The sequence below is a fragment of the Mirounga angustirostris genome, unplaced genomic scaffold, assembly GCF_029215605.1.
Source record: "Mirounga angustirostris isolate CCGP_5_RB_7025 unplaced genomic scaffold, mMirAng1.0.hap1 SCAF_14, whole genome shotgun sequence".
Taxonomy (NCBI): Eukaryota; Metazoa; Chordata; class Mammalia; order Carnivora; family Phocidae; genus Mirounga; species Mirounga angustirostris.
Window position 1 is genome coordinate 85,648,851 of NW_026991722.1, and position 20,209 is coordinate 85,669,059.

Genomic DNA, 20,209 nt, shown 5'->3' on the forward strand with positions numbered 1-20,209 from the left:
AGGCCTAAGGAGGGGGCGTTTGAGCTGAGCTCTGCAGGCCCACAAGGTCAGGGAGAGTGTCTTAGGAAGTGGGGAGAGCAAGCTGGTAGCTCTGAGAGCAGATCGGGTTTGGTATTAGAGAGGAACTAGAATGCAGACACGTGGCCTCAGTGCAGGGAGCTTGGGAGAGAACAGTCTAAGAAGAGGCTGGAAGAGAAAGTAAGGCTTCGATTCCAGAGGGCACAATGGGCATGATGAACCATTTCCCCTTGGTTCCAAGTTCAGCCCAAAGCCAGTGGTCAATATGTGGCATATTAGTTCATTTGTCGTTTAGACGTCACAAAAACATCTCTCGTATGATCAAAATAACCTCAGTTCAAATTCTCATTTTAGTTTTCTCTCCCCAAAATAGAAAAAGAAATACATAAACCAAAAACTGACGACAACTGAGAAGAGATGAGCAAATCCACAATTACAGATGGGGATTTCAACAGTCCTCTGTTGATAATGGATAGAATAAGGAGACAAACATTAAGTAAGGATTTGGATGAGGGACTTGAACAGCCTGACCAACCAACTCGGCTTCATTGCCTTTTTATTTTGTTTAATGGAACACTCTACAGTATACACTTTTCCCCCCAAGTGCCCATGAAGCATTCACCTAGATGGACCAAATTTGGGGCCAAAGCCGTTACAATAAATTGAAAGCGTTGAAATCATACTGAATATGTTCTCTGACCACAGCAGAATTAAACAGAAATCAATATCAGAAAAATACCTGAAAACCCCAAAATATCTGGAACTCAAACCGCACATTTCTGAATGACTCAGGAGTCCAACAAGAAATGACAAGGGAAATTTGAAATTACATACTTTGACATGCACGAGAATGAAAAGGTAACCATGTCTCCAATTTAAAATAAAAATGTTAATGTGCAAATAGATAGAGATTTGCATCTTTAACTCTTTCTATTTGTCTGCTTCCTGAATTTTCTGCTTGCTTCATTAGGTCAGTCTGTCCTCAGTTCCTTGAGATGAAATGAGCGAGCCCACGTCCCTACTGCCAGGTGCACCCAACTCTAGTTGGTCTGGTCTTGCTGATTTAACTAAATATTGCAAATACTTTCTTCTAGCTCCACTCAGTGAACATTTACCATTTCCAGAGGTCATCTTCCTGGAACTATGGAGGGGAATTTATGGAGCAGTAACAGACAGGTTGTTACGTGATTTCTTTGGCTAACTTCAGTTAAAACCTGTCAAAGCTGCTTTCTTTGCCTCTCTCTGTCCTACCAGGGGAATTCCGGTCTACCTTCTCCCTACATCTTAGACTTGTTGTGAGTCTTCCCTTCAGTTCCCTTCTGCGACTTGTTTCTTCCAGCAGTCCTTTCATTGTTTTGACTTTTTTTAAAAAAGATTTATTTATTTGAGAGAGAGTATGAGCAGGAGGAGTAGAGGGAGAGGAAGAGAGAATTCAAAGCAGACTCCGTGTTCAGCATGGAGCCCGAAGCAGGGCTCGATCTCAAGACCCTGAAATCATGACCTGAGCTGAAACCAAGAGTTGGACAGTTAACTGACTGTGCCACCCAGGCACCCCTGTTTTGACTTTTTTTTTTTTTTGCTTTTTAATTTGTTTTTGACTTTTTATAATCTCTACCCTCAGGCTGGTATCAGCTTGTCTTAGTGAACTTCATTCGTTCATTTAGTCTTGACCGTGTGCTAGGCGTTATGCTAGGCAGTTGGTTTGCAAATGCAGGAGGAACTTATAAATCAGATAATTAATTGGAGTGTGCTAAGTACTTTGACAGAGCCATGTTGGAAGGGTTATGTAAACAAGCATTTGTTCAACAAACATCTATCGAACTTCTCTGTGCACCAGGCACTGTGCAGTGGAGGCGGTATTCCCAGTATAAGGTGCTGATTGATGGAAGGGGAGGCATGGCACTGTGAAGGAGCAGAGAATAATCTGGGAGTGGGTAGTCTGCCCTGGCACAGGGTATTTGGTGGGGACTTTGAGGGACTTAGAGGTAGTAAGTGGCTGGGAAGGTCATGAAAGTCCTTCTGTCTTTTTTTTTTTTTTATTTAGGGAATTTCGTCCTGTTTCTGTGGGCATAGTATTTATTAGCTTTATGATGACTCTTACCAACACTTCCACACTACCCATATCTCTTATTTCTTTGGTTATTCTTTTGTTTGCTGCAGTGGCCAGTGGCTCTAAGGAGTGGTGACCACTGACACTGCTTATTATCGTGCAGTTTTTAAAAGTGTGTGTCAGGGGGGTTGCCAGTAGGGAAGGAACCCAAAGCAAGGAGCCAGGTATGTGGTACTCTTACTTTATGTGGAGTATTTTCTTTTGGGGTATAATTAGCCCTTTGAAATTCTTATTATTATTAATTTTTGAGAGGGAGGGAGGAGTGAGGAGGGGCAGAGGGAGAGAGAGAATCTGAAGCTGACTCTACGCCCAGTGCGGAGCCCAAGGTGGGGCTCAATCTCATGACCCTGAGATCATGACCTGAGCCAAAATCAAGTTAGACACTTAACTGACTGAGCCACCCAGGTGCCCCAAAATCTTTATTATTATTTTTGAAGGTAGGGGAGGAAGAGGTTTAAGTATAAACACATTACTTTGAAAACACCCTGTGGGGTAAAATTTCAGTTTATTGCCCACGCTGAAATTTCTTATTCTTTTCCTTTAGGTTTCTTGCTATTTAAAGATTTTTGTTTGAATGAAATTAATGAAGCTGTACCTCAGGTGAAGTTTTATGAAGAGGTAAGAAGTAACTGTTTTACTGATGCTTTTATTTTAAAGGCATATGTAGACTGTACTTTGGAAAATATCAAGACTACTAAATATCTTACAAATATGTAGAAATTCATTGACCATAATTAGTAGCACAAGGTATAATATGTAGTTGATTACAGACTGACAACATCTGTAAAAATCATATTTTCAAGGGCTCTGGAGTGCTCTGGAAGCACTGAGGAATAGTTGGACTAAAACTCCAGAGGAGGGATTATCATTCCAAGGGGCACTGAGGATCAGCAACTGTTTGATTTTCTGCAGAAGCATGCTGATTCTGGAGACATAAGCTGAGGCAGAGGGCCTCCACTGAGTGAAAGAGAAACTACCAACGTTTCCTGGTCACACATGGCCAGAGTGACAAATTGGAGATGTGGTGGGAAAGGGGAGTCTCAGACACACAACTGGTTTCCCAGTAAGACATTTGGATGGGAGCTGAAGAGATAGGCCAGGAGCTTCTGGGAGCCTCACTGAAATCTCCCACAGCCTCATGCTGGTATATTGAAATGTGGACCTGTGGTGTCAGGGATCTGAAAACAAAACAGGCAAGAGATGAAAACCCTAGGGAGCAGTTGATAGACACTGAAGATCTGTAGCTACTTATCACCTGGGGCAGCTACTGATTTTCAGGTGTAGTGAGCAGACAAGAGTCCAGGTTTGGCCCCAGGCAGAAGGCTGCTTCTGGGAGACAAAAAAGCCAGAAGAAGTTTCTGGGGCTAAAATAAAATCAAATGAAACTGGAGGAGCCCCAAACATGTGATTAATCTCCTTCTCAAGAATTATGTCAAGGAGGCCAAAGAGCTATTCTGAAAACTTCTTGCAGGCTTCTCACTGAACTCCATGGAGAGCCATGTCTTAAGAACAGGGGCAAACCGGAGGCAGACTGAGTCCTACAAAAATGGAGACCCAGCCCAGTCTCATCGCGTATTGGGTGATGAGCCCTCTCTCCTCCTGTGTAGCAGAGTACAAGGAAGCCCTCTGTCCTTTTTTTGTAGGTGGAAAATAATAGAGAGAGACCCTACAATGTTCAAATACAGTAAAAACATAATGGACATCTAAGATATAAGATCATATGTCTCATAAGGTAATAGAAGTAGACCCACAGATGACTCAGATATGGAAGTTAGCTAACAAGTACTTAAAAATGACCGTAAATAGTATGTTTAAAACAATAGAGGAAAAGATAGACAAAACAGATGGAGAAGTAGTGAATTTCAGTCCAATTTATTATGAAGAACCAAATGGATATTCTGGGACATCAAGTAGAATATTTGAAATTAGAACCTAATGACTAGAATCAATAGCAGATTGGTTACAACATAAGACAGGATTAATAAATAGGGAGGCAGGTCAGTAGATAATCTCACACTAAAACACAGAGAAGAAAGAATATAAAAATGAAATAGATAAGGATGTTAAAGACATGTGGGATGTGGTTAAAAGGTCTAACATACGTAGAATTGGAATATGTAGGAGAAGAGAGTGAATGGGGCAGAAACAATATTTGAAGAGATAACACTAAGAATTTTACAAAATGAAACATTCTGCATGGAGCACTGGGTGTTATGCACAAACAATGAATCATGGAACACTTCATCTAAAACTAATGATGTATAATGTATGGGGATTAACATAAGAATAAAAAAAAAGACAGATTAAAAAAAAAAAGAATTTTACAAAATGATTAAAGAGAGCTGCTTACAGATTCAAAGAACTTAGAAAACCCCAAGCAGAATGGCTACAAAGGACACCTGTCTTTGACATCAGTATAACACCATGGAAACCGACAGAGAAAGTCTTCAAAGCAAAGAGAGAGTGGAAAAAGACACATTACTTTTTTTTTTTTTTTAAAGATTTTATTTATTTATTTGAGACAGAGAGAATGAGAGACAGAGAGCATGAGAGGGAGGAGGGTCAGAGGGAGAAGCAGACTCCCTGCCGAGCAGGGAGCCCGATGTGGGACTCGATCCCGGGACTCCAGGATCATGACCTGAGCCGAAGGCAGTCGCTTAACCAACTGAGCCACCCAGGCGCCCCAAGACACATTACTTTTAAAGGAGCAACAAATAGTATGACTGACTGGCTATGACATCTTAAAAGAAATGGTTAAAACAAACAACAGTAGCGGCAAAAAAACCCAGACAGTAAAGTGGCCATCTAAATAATGAAACCAACCAACCAAACAATACCCCCAAACCCTGCCAACCTAGAATTCCATTCCCAGCAAAAATTTCCCTCAAAATGAAGGTGAAATAAAGATATTTTCAGAGAAAAACTGAGGGAATTTTGTCAGTCGTGGACCTGCATTACAGCAAATGGTAAAAAGAGATACTTTAGGCAGAAGGAAAATAATCCCAGATGGAAATGCAGGAAGGAATGAGGTCACCATGAAGGGTGATATGTATGTAAAATAAAAATGAATGTTGACCATGCAAAACAATAATGTTTTTAGATTTTAAAATGTGTATAAAACTAAAATGTATAATAGCACCAGAGGCAAGAGAGGGTTAAAGAAGTTAAAGTGTTTTAAGATGCTAGGATTATTGGGGGATGAATGGTAAAAGTAATAATTTGCGTTGACTTGTAATCAGTTAAGGATGCATATTGTAATCTCTAAGGCAACTCTTTTTTTTTTTTTTTTGAAGATTTTATTTATTTGAAAGAGAGAGACCCAGTGAGAGAGGGAACACAAAGCAGGGGGAGTGGGAGAGGGAGAAGCAGGCCTCCTGCCAAGCAGGGAGCCCGATGCGGGGCTCGATCCCAGGACCCTGGGATCATGACCTGAGCCGAAGGCAGACCCTTAATGACTGAGCCACCCAGGTGCCCCTCTAAGGCAACTCTTAATAGAATAAAATATCTAACAAGTTAAAAGAGGGAAAATGGAATAAACAATATTGCATTAATTAAAAAAAGGAATAAAAGGACATAAAATAGATGGGTCAAATTGAAAACAATAAGATGTTAACTGTAAATCCTTCTACATAAGTAATTACATTTAATGTAAATGGACTGAATACTCCCAAGTAAAAGTCTAAGTTTGCTGCCTGAATAAATCACCAAAACTCTATTATATACTGCATACAAGTGACATACTTTAAACAGAAGGGTGGCAGAGGATATACAGAGACAAACACCAACCAGAGCAAAGCTGACACAGCAACACTAATATCAGACCAAGTATATGGTAAATGCTACTTGGAGGTACGGATTATTTCATAATGATAATGGGGTCAGGATCACAATCTTAAACTTGTATGTTATAAATAATGTAGCTTCAAAGTATATAAAACCAAAATTGACAGATCTAAAATAAGGCATGCTTAGTGGGAGACATTAGCACACACTCTTCAAGAGTTTATAGAACAGACAGCTAAGGGGCGCCTGGGTGGCTCAGATGGTTAAGCGTCTGCCTTCGGCTCAGGTCATGATCCCAGGGTCCTGGGATCGAGCCCCACATCGGGCTCCCTGCTCCTTGGGAGGCTGCTTCTCCCTCTGCCTCTCTCTCTCTCTCTCTCTCTCTGTCTCTCATGAATAAATAAATAAAATCTTAAAAAAAAAAAAAAGAACAGACAGCTAAAACGTTAGTAGGGATATAGAAAATCTTAATAAAGTGATGAGTAAACTTGACCTAATTGACATATATGGAGTGCTGCACCCAGCAAAAATAGAATTTGCCTTCATTAAAGTACAAATGGAAGATTTACCAAAAGAAATTATTTGCCAGGCCCTAAAGAAAGCTGCAGATTTCAAGATCAAAATTGTTTGGAGTGTTTTCCGACCACAATGGAATTAAACTCAAATTTAATAACAGAGTTTACTAAGAAATCCTTAACTGCTTGGAAATAAATATACTTGTAAGTAATTTATGGGTCAAAGAAGAAATTGGAACAGAAATTACGAAATATTTTAGTTTAAAATATATTTAAGAAATGACATGCTATTATTAGCATAATGTATCCTTATCCTAAAGCATTTTAAGGATTATTTATTTATTTGTTTGAGAGAGAGAGAGGGCATGAGAGAGAGCAAGCACAAGCAGAGAGGGAAAGGCAGAGGGAGAGGGAGAAGTAGGCTCCCTGCTGAGCTGGACGCCCGACAGGGTGGGGGTGGGGGTGGGTGGGGCGCTGGATCCCAGGACCCAGGGATCATGACCTGAGCCGAAGGCAGACGCTTAACCCACTGAGCCATCCAGGTGTCCCCTAAAGCATTTTAAATGGTCCAAAGAAAGCAAAGCATAATTAGGACTGATAGTAGGAATCTTTGTACAAGTTTGAAAATTGGAGGGATATTCTTTTCTTTCTGGATTATTGATGTACTTGAAAACTTGATATTTTCTCTACTTTTCAAACTATATTAATGTATTTCCAGGGAGAATGGCCAAATTATGATGTGCATTTAGCATCATGTATAAAAAATAAGCCAAATCCAAAAGGATCTTACTCACTATGAAGTAATTTACATTATTTCGGTCTGAATTGTAATATGGTTGAGTATCATAGCTTGCGCTGTCAAAAGGAGCTTCTTTGTTCTTAGAAGTTTCACCTCTCCAATTTCAGCAAGTACTAAGTTGCCTTGTCAAATACAGAGACATCTTTAACATAATTTTTGCAAGGTTGAAACAGATGGGCAATCTACTTGGGTTACTTCTTAAGCCCTTCTTGCCAATATGGCAGTGAGCACTGCTGATGTGTTTCCATTTGAACTTTAAACATCAGAGTTTCTCTTGGTTGGCTTGCTCCCAGCTCTTCACCCCTGTCTTCTGGTTTGGCACACAATGGATCTGGCTTATCAGATTATCCTCTTGGAGGATAACACTCCAAAGCTCCTTAGCAACTTGCTCTGTATTCTTTTACTGAAGACACCATCCAGTGTTGGGGCTTCGAATGCAGTTTTCTAAATCAGTACAGCCTTTAAGCATTGAGGTTAACAATAATTCTGCTCTGTGTCCTTGGTTTTATCAGTCTATTTCTGGTGGTGGTTGTATGGCCCCAACCCCTAGAAAACTTTTTTGTCTGGTGTCTTGAAATGCATATTTTATATGTTGTATTTCCACTTTCCTGGGTCCCCAGACTTTCAGTGGTTGCCCATTTCCAGTGTGTTAAAGGCCTAATAGCTTATTCTGACTTTCACATGTCTCTGTATTAGTCATCACCTACCTTTCTCTCTTTATCTTTCTCTACCTTCTTACATAGAACTGCCACTAACTGCTGAGCCCATTCTGTTTCTTATGTCCTTCCTCCAGCCTGGAATGCTGCTTTGCCTTCTCAGCCCGTGGAAAGCCTAGCTTCTTTTAAGGTCTAGCTCACTTTATATATTTGCTAACAAGTCCCTCTGGACAACTAGCCCCGTCTTCCGTGATTGCTTACACCTTTGATTCCCACACCATTTGTTGTCTGTAACGCTCGGTAGCACGTAATCTATGCCCGCTGATTCTGTGGTGTAGTTGGTATTCATCTTCGTCTGTATTTGACTCATAGACAGAAGGCCTAGCTAGGCTCTGGTGCACCTGTGCCTCTCACTTGCTGTGGGACGTGGGGCCAGTGGTTGAGCCATCTCTGCAGCATCTACACTTCAGACCTGGAGCTCATACATGTGAACAGTATGCCTTCCCTGTACTTGAGGAGCACACAGTAGGGGGACTTCATACTTGAACTTCAATTACCTCATCTGTGAAATGAGGTTATGAATCATCTCTGGCTGCTTCACAGGGTAATTGTGAGGCTCAGATAGGATGCTGGATGGACAGTTGCTTTCTACACCATATCTATAGTATGCTCTTCAGGTATATGGGGGGCTGTAACTCAGTGGTGAAGAGTGCCAGCTCTCAATTCAGCCCGCCTGGGTTGGATTTGGACTCCACCAGTTACTGTGTAAACTTGGGCAAACAATGTCTGTCTTATCTGCGTGGGTGTCCTCAGCTAAGAATGAGGGTGATGGCAGTGCCTGTCTCTTAAGGTTGTGTGTGTGAAATCAGTGCACCAGAACAGTGACCGACACAGAGTTATGGCTCAGTGTGTTGGTTCCGTGTCCTTGTTCCATTTAGATTTGGAGGCAGCTTATCAAAATATGTATATATACCTAGATTTAGAAAGAAATCATGGAAAACAGAGAATAAATATAAGATCGGAGGCAAAGTTATTACATAGGATTTTCTTCATTCATTCACCCAAGATTTATCAAACACCAGTGACAGACATTGCTTGGATGGATGAACAAGACAAAGTCCTCGCTCTCCTTGAGCTTCTATTCTGGTTGAGAGAAACAGACAACAAAAAGTAACAAATAACAGGAAATGTATCAGGAAGTAATAACTGCTATGCAAGGACTCAAAGCAGACTCAAAACTCAGTATGATGTATTGTGACTTGGAGGCCACTTTAGATTGATGGGTCAAAGACTAACTCTGAAGAATGGGCATGGAAAACAGATTTGATTGACAGGGAGGCTAGTCTTTTGAAGATGAGAGCAGGGTAGGAGAGAGAGCATTTTCGGTTCGATGTGGCTAAGACATAGCCCCTAATGTGGTGGGAAAGAACTTGGCATGTTTGAGGAACTGAAAGAAGACCAGAATGGTATGTTCATAGTGGATGAGAGGATTGGGATAGTATGAGATAAGATCGGGTGGAGGAGGGAGACAGGGTTGGGGGCCAGAGTAACAAATTCAGGTCTTATTCTAAAGCCCATGGAAAACTTAAGATGGGAGTGTTAAGTGAATATTCTTTAAATATCAATTAGATTAAGGGGATTGATGTGATAGATCTTCCATGTCTTTACTGATTTTAGATCTCTTTGTTCTATCCATTGCTGAGAGAGGGGTGATAAAATCTCCAACTCTGATTGTGGAATTGTCTATTCTTTTTCTTGTCATTTTAAAAAATGTATTTTGAAGCTATGTTATTAGGTGCATATGCATTTATGATGGTTATGTCTTTTCATGTGAAATGTCCCTTTTCATTGCTTGTCATAGTCTTTGTCTTGAAAATGACTTCACTGGGTATTATTATAGGCATTCAGTCTCCTTATGCTTACTGTTTTCATGATATATCTTTTCCTTTCTACTTTCAACCAGTGTTTTTATATATAAAGTCTGTTTCTTTGAGACAAATATGAGTGTCTTGCTCACCACCCCTCCCCCATTTCTGAAAATCTCTGTGTTTTAGTGGAGTAATTTTATTTTATTTTATTTTAATTCTTATGTTAATCCCCATACATTACATCATTAGTTTTAGATGAAGTGTTTATTTTATTTTTATTTTACTTTTTAAGATTTTATTTATTTGACAGAGAGAGAGAGAGATCACAAGTAGGCAGACAGGCAGGCAGAGGGAGAGGGAAAAGCAGGCTCGCTGCTGAGCACAGAGCCTGATGCGGAGCTCCATCCCAGGACGCTGGGTCCTGACCTGAGCCGAAGGCAGACACCCAACTGACTGAGCCACCCAGGTGCCCCTAGTGGAGTAATTTTAGATACTGTGTTTATCCTTTGTGGGGTTTGCTGACTTTCTTGAAATCTATAAATTTGTATCTTTCATCAAATCTGGTAAAATTTGGGCCATTATCCTTAAAGCATTTTTTCTACCTCAATCTCTATTTCTCCTCTTATTGGGACTCCAATTACATGTTTGTTTTATTTTTGGATATTATACCAAATATCACCGATGCCCTGTTCAATTTTTCCCGCAGATATTTTTTCTGTTCTTCAGATGGTAAAGTTTCTGTGGATCTGTCTTCAAATTCATTGACTCTTTTGGCATCTCTACTCTGCTATTATGTCCATCCATTGAATTTTTTATTTCAGATGTGTTTGTTAGTTCTAAAATTTGTTTGGTTTTTCTCATAGTTAATATGTTTCTGCTGCTATCCTCTTTTTTTCATTACATGCATATTTTCTGTTAGGTCTTTAAGTATAGTTCTAATAGCTGCATTAAATCCTTGTCTGATAATTCCAACATCAGAGTCATCTTGGAATGGTCTTCATTTATGGTCTGTTCTCTTGCACGTGGGCCACATTTTCCTGTTTCTTGATATGTAGAATAATTTTAGATTGTATCTTGTACAGTAGGATTGATACATTATAGATACTCTAAACTCTGTATGCTTCTTCAAAGGGTTTTGAGGGGGTGCCTGGGTGGCTCAGTCGTTAAGCATCTGCCTTCAGCTCAGGTCATGATCCCAGTGTCCTGGGATCGAGCCCCGCATCGGGCTCCCTGCTCAGCGGGAAGCCTGCTTCTCTCCCTCCCTTTCCCACTCCCCTTGCTGTGTTCCCTCTCTTGCTGTGTCTCTCTCTGTCAAAAAAATAAATAAAATCTTTAAAAAAAAAAAAGGGGGGTATTGAGGTTTTGTTTTAGCAATTAACTCGGCTTGCTCAAATTTCAAAAGCTCTTCTTAAACAGTGGGTAGCAGCTGAATCTTGTTCAGTTCTTTTAGCCTTAACTGGACTGCTTTGGATCTGCCGTGCTCACATGTCATTATGGAATCCAACAGAGATGTTGACAGAGTTTATACACAGAATTTTGGAGCTCCGCCTCCCTGACTCTTTATTTTCAGGAATATGCTCTTACTTTCCAGCTTCTGTTGGATATGCCTTCCCCATTATGTATGTACTTCTGGTCACTTGCTAGTGCTCCAGAGTAGTTGGGTTTTATATATGTCCAGAATTTACAGTTGTTTTCTCAGGAGGATTGTTCCCTTGGCAGTTATTTGGCTATTATCTAAAGCAGAGCCTGGGTTTGTGATATAATTTGAATGTAAAGCCAATATGATTGGCTGATTAATTGGACGTAGGGGGAGGTAGAAGCAGGGGTGTGAGCAAAAGAGCAGGAATCAAGGATGATTATTCATTTTTTGGCTTAAGCAATTGGGAGGATGGTTTTGCTCATTTTCATGATAAAGAAGGCTAGGGGAGGGGCATGCTTGGCGGGGGTAGAGAGGATATGAAAATGGCAAAAAGGTAGTTAGATATTTAGACTCTGGAGCTCAGGGGAAGAAGTGAGTACTAGAGGTCCCAACTTAGATATCTGAATATAACTGGTATTTGAAACTGTGGGACTGAGTAGTTTTACCTGAGGGGAATATAACAGGTGAAAAAGGGGTACCCTGGCACCATGTTCTGAGGCACCTCAGTATTTAGAAGTCCAACAGAGGAGGAAGAAGCCAAAGGAGACTGGAAGAGGAACCAGCGTGGCAGACTGCTGGAGAGTATAGATCACAAAGTCAGAGAAGAAGGTGGGAGGGACAGCTGAGTTGAATGCTTGCTGGGAATCAGTGAAGCTACAGACAGGAGCGAGACCCTTGATTGGGCAAGCAGAGGCCACTGGTGGCTTTACAAGGCCATCTCCCTACAGTGGTGGTGAGAAAGTGGAGATATGACAGCCGTGGATCAAAAGTGCTTGCTCTTAGGGTTCCACTTATTCAGGCTACATGTTCAGCTGTGAGCTTTGTAACCACCCAAGCAGAAAGGCACTGTGTCGCCAGTGAATGTGCATCGTCGATGACCATGTTTCTTTCCTGCTCAAGGGGAGACTTTTCACCTTGAACTCTGGCTTTCGCCTGCTCAGGTGACCTGGTCAACCTAACTGCCTAAATTAGAGGTAGCATTTTCCATGCACAGGCTACAATAAGATCATCCTGTCTAGAGCTGATTGATAGGTGACTGCATGTTCTTTAATTAGTGGTCTTCCTGATAATAGGAAGTAAATTTTGAATTATAGCCACAGACACTTAGACACTTTAGGCTCTTCCTTTGCCTACTGAGTTACCTTTGCTGTTGTTCAGGTTGGAGTTTAGGAGGCACAAGTCTCTTAGTAAAGCTCGTATTGTGGTTCAGAGTATCATTTGCCCAAGAAACTAGAATGTTCCATGGGGTTGGATTATTACAGCTTGTGGAAAACTTCCGTATTATCAGCATTTGTTTAGACAGGTGTCAACTTGCTTTCTAGGCCCCCTGGAACACAGACTTATGTTGCATTACATTTGTTTTCAAGGATAATAATTCCATGAAGGCTTATTATTTCTTGGGTTTGTTTACTTGTTTAGGCAGAAATGTTTCCTTTGGTTCACTAACAGTCTACCTGTTTTATCCCAGAATTCTGCATTGACCTTTGGACCTACCTAAAATTAAAGCAACAAAAGAAATCAACTAAGACAGATCCTCTGTTTATTTTCTGGCTCAACTTCGGATTTTGCTATCTGGCTTCTGTTGCTTCCCAGCTACCATATTTGCGTCTGGCATAGTGTTTGAACTCCTTAGACTTGTTGTCCTGAATTAACTCGGGGGTGAAGCCTTGGGTCCTTTGGTGATGCCAACACTGCTGGATTGCTGCTCCTTAGAACAGCCTTTCCTGGTTGGATGGGCTGTAACCCACCGCAGTCCACCTGCCTTCATGGCACACTTTGTTGTCTGTTCCAACAAGACTCCGTTCTAAGCCCTGGCAGTTATAGACTTGTGAATCTCACTGTAATGCTGATGATAATTCAGGACAATAATATGGCCTCAGTAATTTCTCCTTGTGTGAACCAGTTGGCCCTCATCTGGGACCTCAGTATTTCACACACTCCACTCCCTGCCGACTGTGCCCCTTCTTTATCAGAAATTCTTATAAGATTTACTGGTTTTGATTTCAAAACTATCAAACCCAGCCTTACTATAAAAAGGTAACTTTCATTTCTATTTTATCATCCCAGAATAAAGAATACTCAGATATTATGAAAGTCAATGTCACCATTTGTCTATCTGTTGAAAACGCTTTGTTCCCAAAAGTAAGTCATATATAGTAATTAGTCATCATACTGAAGATCTTTGCTGCAGTCTTCCTGCTAACCTCGTATTTCATTTGTGTCCTCATTCTCTTGTCTTTTGGATTACAAGTATTTCTGTAAATAAATAAAAGCAATTTCTCTGATCTAGGAGCTTCTGTTATCAGATTAGAAGGTTGGGGCCAGTTCTATATACAGCAAGTACTTCTAAAGCACATTTTTATTATTTGACCTATCTTAACACCGTTCCAACTGGCTTCCCTAAGTTAGCAAAATACACTGTTTGAAGTAACCTGTTTATGAATACTTTATTGTGCAGTGAGGCTCCAACCTGAAAAACCAGTGCTTTCATCTCTGGGTGGATGCCTTTCTAAAATATTCAGCTGATTTTTAAAAAAATCTCTTTGCAGGAATCTTGACTATATATATATTTTTTCCTCTTTTTTTTTTTTTTTTTAAAGATTTTATTTATTTGACAGACACAGCAAGAGAGGGAACACAAGCAGGGGGGGTGGGAGAGGGAGAAGCAGGCTTCCTGCCGAGCAGGGAGCCCAACGTGGGTCTCGATCCCAGGACCCCGGGATCATGACCTGAGCTGAAGGCACACGCTCAATGACTGAGCCACCTGGGCGCCCCTTTTCTTCTGCTTTGTAATGTTGTAGTTGAATGAGAACGATCCCCATCATAAGTCTTAGAACTGAATTACAGCCAAATTTAAATGGGATTCGCTCTGGAGAGGAGAATTGGCAAGGACGAATAGCCCCTGGCTGTTGTATTATAAGATAATTGTAACCATGGCAGTATTTGTTTCCTAATATTGTGCTTCTAAATTTAAGTGACGAGGTTCATCATAGGAAAAAACCCATTTGTATGTTTCTAGTTGCATTTAAATTATCCCAACTTCATTATTCCAACATTAGAAATAGTTGTTTCCTGTGGAGTAGCTGGTTTAGCAATTTGCTTAATCTCCTGTGGAAGTGGTTTTTTGCCTGGGCGAGTAATATCTTTTAATAAAGTGAGTTTTCTGGGAAGGCATACCTAACAACGGTAACTTTGAAAAATCTAGATAAAAGAATATGAGAAGCTTGAGAATGAGGAAGACCGCCTTTGCAGAAGCCGGCAAATTTATGACACTTACATCATGAAGGAGCTGCTGTCTTGCTCACATGTAAGTATTTCTTTCTGTTGCGTGCCTTTAGTTTGGCTCGGAGACAGCTTGCAGTGTTTCTAGAAAGTAAAATAGGAAGAAGCAGCTTAAAAATCAAACAGTACTCCCCCAGGACGGGACCCATGTCTTCTCTTCTGTCATTTGGTTGCTGGTAATGCTGACACAAAGCTGATGCTCCATCTACTCCAAGGATATTTCCAAAAGCGGATTCTTTCACGGCCAAAGAAAAAATGATGAAAACAAAATTGATAACTCATGCAGATCAATGGAAAAAAAGGCTGGTCTCAATTCCAGACTTTCTAAAAGAAATTCAGCTTTATTATTGTTAATTTGGCTGTACTTTAAATAATTAGGCTAATCAAATATTGATCAATAGAAATCTTAAATGGTTTCTTTGGATTAATGAGGAAGAGTAATAATTCTTATGTTAATTTTATTAATAGTTAAATGATGGTGGAAGTATGTTTTTTCCCCCTGTAAATCAGATAAACAATCCATTCAGTCATTAGGTTAAACTAGATTCCTAGGAAATTATTCTGCCAGGAGTGAGTGGAAGAATTAGTGATAAAAATTCACCACATAATGTCTCTGAGAGTTTTCTGAAGGAGTGGCCTCACTGTCCACGCTGCCGTGTCCAATACAGGAGCCACTGGCTCCCTGCAGCTGTTTAGATATCAGGTTAAATTAATTAAAATCCAGTGGAGTTAAGTATTTCACTCCCCAAGTCCTCGTGAGCGCGTTTCGAGTGCCCGAGAGCTGCAGGTGGCCGGTGGCTCTGGTATTGACCAGCACGGATACACGACATTGCTGTCATTGAGGGGAGTTCGAGCAGACCGCACTGGCCATGATAATGATTTATTATTTTTTATTTTTATTTTTATTTTTTTTAAAGATTTTATTTATTTATTTGAGAGAGAGAGAGAAACAGCATGAGAGGGGATAGGGTCAGAGGGAGAAGCAGGCTCCCTGCTGAGCCGGGAGCCCGATGTGGGACTCGATCCCAGGACTCTGGGATCATGACCTGAGCCGAAGGCAGTCGCTTAACCGACTGAGCCACCCAGGCGCCCGATAATGATTTATTGTAGTGCTTCTGCATTCACTGTGTCATTCACGGTTCTTCCTGCCACTTGAGTAACTGTGACTGGTGCACCTCTTGTGCCCTGCATTTCTTTGTTGGCCTCACCTCACTTGTAGTAGACAGAATTCCTGAGCCAGTCCTGATGGTTGAGGCTTGGTGCCCTGCTACCTTGCCGGAGAATGGTTGAGCCTTGGAAAATGCCAGGTGTTCCGTGGGGATGCCACTGAAACTTGGTTTTCACGTCGCTCAGCAGTTTAGAGGGTTTTTGGCAGTATAATGGGCGTTTTCAGATTTTCCTCTTGTGGTGCATACTTAAAGAAGACGTAATTTGAAGTTTGGAGGGAGAAGAGAGTGTTTAGTTCTTATTGGAACTGTTTTTTTAGAGCCAGCTCCCTTCTGCTATGGTCACAGCAAGACTTTCCTTAACAAATTTAGGATTTGCATATCTTGGTGTCTCTTTGAATCTGCAGCCTCCTACCACCCTGGCTTTCAATTCTTACATGGATTTTCATGCATTTGTTTTCTCTTATATAGTGGAAATTTTTACAGTTTCAGGACCCCATCATTAACTAATTGAGAGATGTATATACATTTATAAGGTGATGATAAGATTCCTTACACTTTTTTTTTTTTTTTTTAATCACAGTAGTCTTAAACTCTTGTGGGGTTAGGTTACGTCAGTCAGGTGCCCCCGTGCTCATCATCCTTCTTGACATGGTGGCTAAGAACTGCGGAAGCTCAGAGGAGCAAGTATCTGTTTGGATTGCCCACAGATATCCAGCTGATTTTTAAAAAATGCATGTCAATATAATTACCACAGGTTCCTGCTTAGTAATTGTGTTAAATTATATGCTGTAGTATTGTGTAACGTACAGAGGTTTGTTACGTTTTATATTTGTGGAAAAAAAAATACTGGTTTTTTTTTTTAAATTTTTTTTGAAAAGCCATTCTCAAAGCAAGCCGTAGAGCATGTGCAAAGTCACCTATCCAAGAAACAAGTGACATCAACTCTTTTCCAGGTAAGACAAAATTATTTCAAAATAAATGCTGTTGACCCTTGAAGAGCATAGGGATTGGGGCACTGACCCCCATGCAGTCAAAAATCCACGTATAACTTTTGGCTCCTGCCTCCAAACTTTGCTAATAGCCTTCTGTTGACCGGAAGCCTTACCGATAACATAAACGGTCGATTAACACAGATTTTATATGTTGTATGTATTATATACTGTATTCTTATAATAAAGTAAACTAGAGAAAAGAAAATGTCATTAAGAAAATTATAAGGAAAATACATTTCTAGTATTGTATGTAAAAAAATCAGCGTGTAAGTGGAACCTGTGTGGTTCATACTTAATGTGGTACAAGAGTCCCCGGCAGACTGTTTTCCATAAAGGGATGCGCACCACACAAGTGAGCCAGGAGCCCTTCATCCTGGCCTAACCACGGATTTGCTCAGAGACCTTGGGAAAGCACCTGTCCAAAGTTCTGCAGCCTCCTGTGCAAAATGAGGAGAGGGATTAACTCTTCCCCATGGTTACCTTTAGCTCTGTGATTCCAAAAGGTAGAAAGTTCATAAGTAAAATAGCTAATTAAAAAAAATTTACTCCATGGATCCATTAGCTTTTAGTCTTTAAAACTCAGTATCAATGCTGATTATCAACACTTTTAGTCATTTACAAAATGTGCTACATAACTTCCAGGGCCCAGCACAGCATTAAAAAACTTGAGGCCCCTTGTTCAGAAATTCAGAATTTTAAGTTGGGTTAGGCAGGGACACGAAACCAAGCCCTGGCTCTTCTGAGCATGAGCCCTGTGGGACTGCACGGGTCACACACCTGGAAAACCAACCATGGTCACTTGGGAAGCATCTGTGACTTTGCAGGAACCATGCCAGGCAATAGGGATGCCGTGGCAAACAGACGGACCTGTCCATACCTTCACAGAGCATGCAGTTGAGCTGTAGATAACTATTAAATAATCACGGTTATAAATCCGTTACTAAAAATTGGGCAAGTGCAAGAGTGGGAGCTGCGGGTCATCCGAGTCTTGTCAGTATGTGTTCTAGGTTCCTATTTATGCAGTGTGGGATTTCTTTTCCATCTCTTCCAGCCCTACATAGAAGAAATTTGTGAAAGTCTTCGAGGCAACATTTTCCAAAAATTTATGGAAAGGTATGAAACTTCATGTATGTACATAACATTTTTTTGAGATATACTTGACGTCTAACGTTATATTAAAATAATAGTAAATATATACTATATATATATATATATATATAGAACAGCCCACAGCTGTTCTATAGGTTTACCTCATTTTACCCAATGGACGCTGTCCTTAAAATGGGTATCAGTTTGTTCATTTGACAATGAATGTACTTACCAAGCATTTACTATGTGCCAGCCTTCATGTTACACTGTCACCTCAGTACTTTATTATTTAGGATTTGCATATCTTGGTGTCTCTTTGAATCTGTAGCTCTTTAGCTTCAAAATGGTCTAAAGTTTAAATAGACTATGGAACCACAGTATCAAGAGTATCTTATTGGGACACCTTTGCTAAGGCAAGCACGGTTCTATAACCTATCTAATTCATTTGTTTGCTCTTTGAGATCCTGTCCCCCAAGGTGGGACCAGATTGCACTTGATTCTTTATGTAATAGAATCTGAGGTTCTAGGCAGATGTCTGTGGTCACATATATTATTACTATCCCTAATAAATGTGTCCCTTTGAGCTACTCAAACTGTATGTGTATGTTTGTCGTACGAAACCCCGAACATGTTCAGTGATGCCTGTGAAGGCGGCCGGCCCATACGCCTTTCCGGCCACCAGCAGTCCGTTCGCTGGGATTTCGAGTATCCCTCTGAGATCATGCACTCTTCAGCGGAATCTGCTTTCACACTGACTGTGCTCTTCTCCGCAAACTGGGCTAATTTCTAGACAATCGCCGTGATGATCGAGTCTCGGTGCTGGAGCAGCCCACAGCTGTTCAGTAATTGCCCCGTTAGAACAAATGCTGCTTCTCTGCGGTTTTTCCCTCCGCTTATTCACAGAGCTAAAGTAATTAAAAAAGAAAAAAAAAAAACAAAACAGTTGTGTTATGATGCCACTAGAGTTCAAGAGATAATTTTATCCTGGAGTGGAGTCAGTACTTTGGGAAACTAATATGCATACAAATGATTACTACCTTTTTCTGAGTCCGAGCGGAGACTTTGCCAGAAAGCGGTGGCTCGCGTTGAGGGGCTAGGCTGGCTGTGTTTCAGCGGGGTCTGGCCTGCCCTGGCTCCGGTGCTGTTGGTTCAGAATTCTGACCTCTCCCAGCTCTTGGGGTCAGCCGAGCTTCTAGGTGATCGTTGGGAAAGGGGGGAGAAATGGGGATGGGAGTTAACAATGAGGGAGGGGGTCTGGTAGCTTGTTCTTGGCTGACTGGCCACCTGGTCAACCTGCATGTCCTTTTGTCCCACTAGGTGAGCCTTCTGCTCTTACTGCCACAAGAAATCCAAACTGTTTGTGTTTTAGGCAAGCAGGTACACTGGATTTTCTGAAGCCATTAACCATGTTATGTAAATTATTTTCAAAGCCAATTTCTTCATTTTTATCTGTTTTGCATTCTTTTCGTGAAATAACTCTCAGAAATGCTCAGAATATAATTTTATTTTACCAACCTCACAGAGATGATAGGGAGATCAATGAAACACTCTGTAAACATCATTTTCGATTCACTGACAAAAGATGCTGCATAATTACAAAGAGTTCTTCTGCTTTTGATTTTCAACTTGACTGTATTAGCCTCAGAAATATTTTTAAAACATCCTTAGATGGCATATAATTTTTTTTTGTTTTTTTATTGCCATATAATATAGTATTTGTTTCAGGGGTACAGGTCTGTGATTTATCAGTCTTACACAATTCACAGCGCTCACCATAGGACATACCCTCCCCAATGTCCATCACCCAGCCACCCATCCCTCCCACCCCCCACCACTCCAGCAACCCTCAGTTTGTTTCCTGAGATTGAGTCTCTTATGGTTTGTCTCCCTCTCTGGTTTCGTCTTGTTTCATTTTTCCCTCCCTTTCCCTATGATCCTCTGTGTTGTTTCTCAAATTCTTCCTATCAGTGAGATCATATGATACTTGTCTTTCTCTGATTGACTTATTTCACTTATCATAATATCCTCTAGTTCCATCCACGTCATTGCAAATAGCAAGAGTTCGGTTTTTTTGATGGCTGCATAATAGTCCATATATACACACACACACACACACACACACACACCACATCTTCTTTATCCATTCATCTGTTGATGGACATCTAGGCTCTTTCCATAGTTTGGCTGTTGTGGACATTGCTGCTATAAACATTGGGGTGTACGTGCCCCTTTGGATCACTACATTTGTCTTAGATGGCATATTAAATGAACCACCCCCGCCCCCCCCCC

General features: G+C 40.8%; 1 protein-coding gene across 8 annotated transcripts in view; it reads left to right on the forward strand.

Moving 5' to 3' along the window:
* The window catches only part of GRK3 (G protein-coupled receptor kinase 3), a 128,145-nt gene that overhangs the window by 54,320 nt on the left and 53,616 nt on the right, over positions 1-20,209 (forward strand). For 7 of the 8 annotated variants that reach the window (XR_010407438.1, XR_010407437.1, XR_010407439.1 and 4 more), the window contains exons 3-6: positions 2,673-2,746; positions 14,594-14,695; positions 16,718-16,792; positions 17,883-17,944. Coding sequence is in view for 4 of the 8 variants with exons in the window: in XM_064578564.1 (XP_064434634.1) it covers positions 2,673-2,746; positions 14,594-14,695; positions 16,718-16,792; positions 17,883-17,944 (313 nt within the window). In the remaining 4 variants the exon portion in view is untranslated. The remainder of the gene's footprint in view (positions 1-2,672; positions 2,747-14,593; positions 14,696-16,717; positions 16,793-17,882; positions 17,945-20,209) is intronic. The other variant, XM_045887431.3, reaches the window with a different exon arrangement.